We start from the raw sequence: 7,818 nt of genomic DNA, 5'->3' as shown, positions 1-7,818 counted from the left end.
AAAATCTCTGAAAGGCGATTATCAATAAGAGAAACAGAAGATTAATTACTAGTTATATTGAAAATATTAAAAATAAGGGTCTCAAAAAAAATAATTTTTTTTATAATATAAAAAATAAATTTAACATAATTATAAAAAATAATAAATGCGCAGAGAAGCAAGGTATAATGAATAAGAGAGAGAGTATTAAATACTGTAAATAAAACAAAGGCAAAAGGGTTAGGCAAGGCACAGAGAAAGTGTATATGTACACAACACAGGGAAGAGATCATAGAAATGGCCGTTGTTTGAGGACGTCGAACAAGCACGACGAACCACGAGCTCTAAAAAAAAAAAAAAAAACCCAACCCATCGTCTCCATCTCCAACATGCCACTTCTCTGCTCATCACCTTTCATGTTTCTTCTCTCTTTGCATTGTTTTTGCTTTTCTCTTTCTAATTAGCATTTGATATTATTAACAAATTAGCATGCTTTCCTCCTTCACTAAAGACGCATAGCTAACCGCCACCAGCATAACCCTCTACTACTCACCGTCCATCCACCACTGCTGCTACTACTACCATCACCACTCACTACCCTTTTCTTTATTTTCCTTCTCTTCTTGTTATCAAGATTCATAAGCATCCAAAATCCATGGCTACAACAGCGTCTTTTATAGTATAGTAATTAGTTAATTAAGAAAAAGGAGGAGAGATAGGTTCATAGGAGGTCGTGTTGTGGTTGAGAGAGAGAGAGAGAGAGAGAGAGAGAGAAGAATCCCAACGCCGCGCGCTCTGTCTTAATCTTCACGCAGTTTTCTGCTTTGGATATGCCCTCTCCTTCCCTTTTCCATATATCATTGGCAGAAGCAGCAGAATCTCCTTTTTACTATGAGGATCAAATATCAAGGACTCGGTGCAATTTCTGGATCTCTGTTGTTTGCGTTTTTGCTTGTTTCTGCTTCTACTGCTTGTACCCATTTTCATGGCTGCCTCTGGTTTGTTTCCTGAAAATGGTGGCGATACTAATTTGAAGGAAAGCGGCAGCAAGAACAATAGCAACAGCCCATTGTCAATTAGCAACAGTAATAGCCATAGCAGCGCCAGCAGAAAAGAAGAACCCATAAGAGCAATACAAGGGAAAGGAAAGATGGTGAGGAAGAGGATGGCCTGTGAGATGATGGAGGTGCAAACAGGGAACCAAAACCAGAGGTGCTATCGCAGGATCAGCGCTCTTCCAGAAGCCAATATTATTGGCTTCTGCACCTCTTCTTTGACTAATGTTATTAACCCTAACCAAAACCCAAACCCGAACCCATACCCACCAGTGCTCAACTACTCCACTATGACTATGCTACCTTCTTCCACAAACTTGACCCCTATGACGTCAGGCGGGTCTGTATCTGTGTCTTTGTGTGGGTTTCTATCCTCTACAGGGACACCCAACTTTTCTTCCAATGACACCCTTTCATCATCACCTCAGCCCCAGGCCCCAGCCGTTTGTGGCTTCTCTGGTTTACCCTTGTTTCCTTCTGAAAGAGAGAGAAACCGAAACGCTGCCGTTCCACTCGTCATTACTACTACTGGTACCACTACTGGTGCTGCTACTACTCCTACTCCTTCCATGGAAGACGCCTCTGCCACCGCTTGGATTGATGGTATCATTAAGGACCTCATACATAGCTCTACCAACGTTTCCATTCCTCAGCTTATTCAGAATGTCAGGGAGATTATCTTCCCTTGCAACCCCAGCCTCGCTTCTCTTCTCGAGTACAGGCTTCGTTCTCTAGCTGAGCCGATGCCCAATTATCCGGTGGATAGGATGAGGAAGGAAGCCCTTCCCCCACGGGACTATAGTAATCAAGGGCAAGCCTCTTCTGGGCTCACTCTCAATCTTGAAAATGTTACTAGTTATTCTTCGCTACCAGATTCTACTGCGGCTGTGGCTCCGGTTCCTCCTGTTGTCAATCAGTACTCTGGCTGGGGATCCACGCCATCACTTCTCTGCCAAGGGATCAACCAGCAGCCACATCATCAAGTTCAGCTTCTTCATGATCAGCAACAGCAACAAGGAAGCCCCTCTTCTACTTCGGTTACACCACCTCTTCTTGCATTGAATCAAGGGCATCCACAACAACATGAACAGGAAAAATCTTCATCAGCGGAAACGGAACAAGTGGCCACTACCGGTATAGTGACGACGCCAACTTCAGTAGCTGCTGCTGCTGGTACTAGCGCCAGAGAGAAAAAGGAAGAGTTGCGGCAGCAGAAGAGGGACGAAGAAGGATTGCATCTTCTAACCTTACTCCTCCAATGCGCGGAGGCCGTCTCCGCAGATAATTTCGAGGAGGCAAACAAGATGCTGTTAGAGATCTCGGAGCTGTCCACCCCTTACGGGACGTCGGCGCAGCGGGTGGCAGCTTATTTCTCCGAGGCAATGTCCGCGAGGCTGGTGAATTCTTGCTTGGGAATATACGCGACGCTACCATCAATGCCGCTGAGCCACACCCAGAAGATGGCCTCAGCATTTCAGGTATTTAATGGAATCAGCCCTTTCGTGAAGTTCTCCCATTTCACGGCGAATCAGGCCATACAAGAAGCATTCGACAGGGAGGAAAGGGTGCACATAATAGATCTGGATATCATGCAAGGGTTACAGTGGCCGGGGCTATTTCACATACTAGCATCAAGGCCTGGTGGACCTCCTTACGTGCGCCTTACAGGGCTGGGGACCTCCATGGAAGCTCTGGAAGCAACTGGGAAGCGTTTGTCTGATTTTGCCCAGAAACTGGGCCTCCCTTTTGAGTTCTTTCCGGTGGCCGAAAAAGTTGGAAATTTAGACCCAGAAAGGCTAAATGTCAGCAAGAGGGAGGCCGTGGCGGTGCACTGGTTGCAGCACTCCCTCTACGACGTCACTGGTTCCGATACCAATACGCTCTGGCTGTTGCAGAGGTAAAAGATGAGTATTCATTTTCATATTTAGAATACTAGTTCCTATATAATGAACACTAGATCCCAGGACAAAATCTCCTTTTCCCTACTTTCCTTTTTTTTTTTTCCGCTTTTACTTATTTCTTTATCTATTTTCAACATCATTTTCAATGCTTGTCATGATGGTTTAAAGTTCAAACAACACTGCCACCATTTTATCCGTTCGTTGTTTCTTAATTTTGCATTTAATTAATATTTTTTTTTCTATAAAATTGTATGCAAGAATCGATATTATTATATGTAATAAGGTTTAGATTCTTGTGGGTCAATAGGTTCAACCTTTTGAGCTTTTTTGTTGCAGATTGGCACCGAAAGTGGTGACAGTAGTAGAGCAGGACCTGAGCCATGCTGGGTCCTTTCTGGGTAGGTTCGTGGAGGCCATACACTATTACTCGGCGCTGTTCGACTCGCTGGGAGCGAGCTACGGGGAGGAGAGCGAGGAGAGGCATGTGGTGGAGCAGCAGTTGCTGTCCAGAGAAATACGTAATGTGTTGGCTGTGGGAGGGCCTTCGCGAAGTGGAGAGTTGAAGTTCTATAACTGGAGGGAGAAGCTACGACAGTCTGGGTTCAAGGGCATTTCTCTCGCCGGAAATGCTGCCACTCAGGCCACTCTTCTTCTCGGTATGTTCCCCTCCGATGGTTACACCTTGGTGGAGGACAATGGCACTCTCAAACTTGGTTGGAAAGACCTTTGCTTGCTTACAGCTTCGGCTTGGCGGCCGTTTCATGTTACGACCACCACTGCAATGGCCGCGTCAGCCACCAGCATCCATCATCAATACCTTAATCAGCGGTTTGCTACTGTGTAGTAGCTGTGGATCAGTAGGCTGAGAGAGTATGGATGGTGGATGGTGGTATGAGTTAAGATTTGTTGTAGACAATACCAATTTAATTGAATAGTTGTTCTTTGTGCTTGTTATATGATTTGTCGCCTTCATTAATGGATGTTGAATGTGAATTTTCTGAGGAATTTTGATTTAGCATGTAAAGTACAAGAAAATCTCGTTTTTGAATTTTGTTTCTTGATGAAAAAATGGGAGTTCAAAATGAGATAATTGTAGGGTCAGGCATGCATTGGCGTTGAAGAAGGTTTCAAAGCATGACTAAAGAAGTTTCAATTACCACAAGGTGAGGGAAAGAAAGAGAAATGAATGAGACAAAGATCTCAGAAAACATGGTTGAGGTACTTCACTTCAGATTCATGTAGCAAGGATGTGTGTCTGTGTGTCATCCATGTCCTTTTTAGATGATCACGTGAATACTTTCTTTCTTCCTTTTTTCATCATCTTCTTCTTCTGCTGCAGCTGCTGCTTTCTTTCCTGTTTGTTACTTTACTAGCATGTCGTTATTATTGTCATCTTTTTCAAGTTCAATGGGTAAAAGATTTCAACTGATCTTTTAACTTTTACATTCCTCAACAGAAAACTTGATAACTTGAACAACCAATGATTATTATAAATAATCTCATATTATGTTAGTCAACCCAAAAAATAAAATTTTATTTCTTAAATTAGCCTTACCCTCTTTCCCCCTCCCTCACCATCCTTCCCATTTCAGTGGTTCCTTTTCATCGCTGCTCTTTATTATCAAGGTACTGAAACAGCCTGAGCTTAGCATGAAGAAGATGAAGAACATCACATTGGATGACCTGTTCGAGATTCCTATGGTAATGCTTCTCAGTAATTGAATTTGAATTTGTCGTGGTGGATTAATTTATGTGTTGGTGGGTTAGTTTGTAATCCATATCATTTTCTGTTTGTGATTCCTGTTGAAATACTCATCTTCAATCGAGTCCATCATGTGTCTTTGCTTCTAGCTTTGAAGAAGAATGCGGAAAGTGGTAGCCCACTCAAGAAACATGTGAATGTTGGATTTCTTCTCTCTCTATATATATTTGAATCTATGTAATGTTTATGAAAAAACAAAAAATATTTGTGTAATTTTTTTTTTGTTTAATTTGCGCATTTTTTGATGTATTTCTATTGGTTTGTGCAAATTTGTTTGGTGTCAGTCGTGTGTTTTTAGATGTTTGATTTTGGGATATAAATATAGGAAGAAGTAGAATGTATACATGTTTTTGCTTAAATCTAATTCGTTATGAATTTAAGATATATAAATATATAGAATTTATATATTTAATAAGTTCATTTCACTGCACTGCATATCTTGCATATTGAATTTATGAAATAGCCTAACTTAGACAAAAAGAGGAAATTTCTTACGAACACTAAGGTGTATAAATACCCAACTAATAGAAAATTATCTACATGTATTTTTAAGTAGAATCTATCATATTTTTAACAAAAATGATAATTATTAATTGGTTAGATGTATATACTCGGTTGCAGGTAAGAATTACTCAATCAGCATGTGTGTATTTGTGTTTGTTTATGTGTGAGAGAGAGCGAGAGAGATGGAGGGAGAAGATAGAAACAAAGAGAGGGGAAACTAAGGTTATTTTGATTATTTAACCTTCCACCAGCAGCAATTTGCATTATTATTATTATTTGGAAAGATGTAGGTATTTCATTAGTGAGAAAGCATTACACTGGCTAAGCCAACAGGGTCGAAGCTAGAAAATTAGATAAGTGGGGTCAAAAATTTTATTTTTCAATATATAATAATTATAAAGTAAAGAAAAATAATTTCATAAAATAATAATTCCTCATTATAATTTTAAATTTATAATTATCCTTGATATAAAAATATTATTGTAAATAATTTTAAAAAAAAATTCTTGATTAATCTTATAATTTTCTTCTCAAAGTAATTCATAGAGCCGATATGAACATTAGTGCTATAATCACCTATTAACATTATTGTAAAAAGATGAATGATATACTTTTTGCTTAAATTTGGTTCATTATGAATTTAAGATATAAATATATAAAATTTATGTATTTAATAAGTTCATTCCACTGCACTGCATATTTTGTGCATTAAATTTATGAAATAGCCTAGCTTAGACAAAAAGATGAAATTTCTTACATGCACTAAGGTGTATAAACACCCAACTAATAGAAAATTATCTACATATATTTTTAAGTAGAAGTTACCATATTTTTAACTAAAATGACAATTATTAATTGATTGGGTGTATACACTCGAGGGTAGGTAAGAATTACTCGATCAGTATATGTGTGTTTGTGTTTATTTATGTGCAAGAGAGAGAGAGAGAGAGAGATGGAGGGAGAAGATAGAGATAAAGAGAGGGGGAACTAAGGTTATTTTGATCATTTAACCTTCCACTAGCAGCAATTTGCATTATTGTTTTTTCCTCTAAAGATGTAGGTATTTCATTAGTGAGAAAGCATCACATTGGCCAAGTCATCAAGGGTGAAGCCAGAAAATTAGATAAGTAGGGTAAAAAAGATATTTATTTTTAGTATATAATAATTATAAAGAAAAAAAAAATAATTTCATAAAATAATAATTTCTCATTGTAATTTTAAAATTATAATTGTCCTTGATATAAAAATATTACTGTAAATAATTTAAAAAAAAAATCTTAATTAATCTTTTAATTTTATTCACAAAGCAATTCATAGAGTTGATATAAACATTAGTGCCATCATCAAATGTTAGCATTATTGTAAAAAGATAAATGATAGATTTTCTGTTAATGTTTAAATTGTTTTATATTGAAAATAGAGTTAAGTGCATTTTTGTAATTTTTGATATAATTAACAGTAAATTTGATGGAATTTTGAATAGATGGATTTATTAAAATGTTAAAAATTAAATAGATAGATTTTAAAAAATATAAAGATTAATATGTAGTTTCACTAAACATTAGGATTAAATTATAATGGGTTAATAGCTAAAAAAATCCTGAAGTTTGGCAATTTTTACAATTAAACTCTAAATTTGTATAATTACTAATTAAATCTTCATATTTGATTGATGTCTCAAATTGACCCGACTATCAATAAATCATTGGTATATGGTTCTTGGAAGATAATTGTAATGACTTTTGTTTTGACTATTTTTGTTGGAAGCTATATTTTATAAGTTTGTTGATAGTTGATAAGATAATTGATTAAAGAGAATGACTTTTATTTCTTCTAGTAATTTGATCCATCTTACAATGGCTCGGAGAATGAGCTATCGATACATTTGCTTCATCAAAAAAATACTCTCAAGGAAAAAGTTATAGGGTTTGAGAAAATTAATAACAAAATCACTAAAAAATAGATGTAACTTTAGTAAATAGTGTGATTAAAATAACACAATAATTAATAAGTTGTAAAGTAGAGTTGAAGTGTTGATAAAGACAAAAAGTATAATACAATTTAACTTGTAATTTCTTGTAATGGTCGGGTCAATTTGAGACAGTAATTAAATGTGAGGGCTTAATTGATAATTATATAAAATTTAGAGTTTAATTACAATAATGAACAAATTTCATAATTTTTTTTTTTGGCAAGTAACCCTAATTTAAGGTTTTTTATGTGACTTCTATAATGATGATATGGTAACTGACATAGGACTCCCTTTAAGTATATTAAAGATTTTTTGATAATCAGATCAATTTAAAATATCAATCAAATATGACAACTTAATTAATAATTATATAAATTTTAGAGTTTAATTATAAAAATTACTAAACTTCAAAATTTTTTTTAACAATTACCTAATTATAATTTATCTTTATTTTTTTTATGACGTCTAGACAATTTCCTCTTCTTATTAATAGCACGCAAGTTCAAGACACTTTTTTTATCGAAAAATTAATCTTATAATCCTATTTGGAAATACGCGAAATCAGAAAAAGATTTTTAAAGTATTATTAAATAAAAAATTACAAATAATCACATGTTAAATTATGAACAAAAATATAAAGAAAAA

The 7,818-nt window shown here is 35.9% G+C and overlaps 1 protein-coding gene across 1 annotated transcript; it reads left to right on the top strand.

Moving 5' to 3' along the window:
• Nucleotides 1-233: 233 nt before the first annotated feature.
• On the top strand, nucleotides 234-3,950 carry LOC110668768 (protein SCARECROW). The gene is made up of 2 exons (XM_021830140.2): nucleotides 234-2,931; nucleotides 3,272-3,950. Exons 1-2 carry the CDS (start codon nucleotides 965-967, stop codon nucleotides 3,777-3,779), a joined length of 2,475 nt encoding a protein of 824 aa, XP_021685832.2. The 5' UTR covers nucleotides 234-964; the 3' UTR covers nucleotides 3,780-3,950.
• Nucleotides 3,951-7,818: the final 3,868 nt, after the last annotated feature.

Source organism: Hevea brasiliensis, chromosome 3 (genome assembly GCF_030052815.1).
Source record: "Hevea brasiliensis isolate MT/VB/25A 57/8 chromosome 3, ASM3005281v1, whole genome shotgun sequence".
Lineage (NCBI taxonomy): Eukaryota > Viridiplantae > Streptophyta > Magnoliopsida > Malpighiales > Euphorbiaceae > Hevea > Hevea brasiliensis.
Note: the sequence above shows the minus strand (reverse complement) of the source record. Positions and strands in the feature narration are given on the sequence as shown.

Excerpts from the sequence above, each read along its gene's own strand:
- LOC110668768 (XM_021830140.2), top strand. The coding sequence starts at position 965 with ATGGCTGCCTCTGGTTTGTTTCCTGAAAATGGTGGCGATACTAATTTG. Across the intron at positions 2,932-3,271 it reads ACGCTCTGGCTGTTGCAGAG|ATTGGCACCGAAAGTGGTGA; the intron begins GTAAAAGATGAG and ends TTTTTGTTGCAG.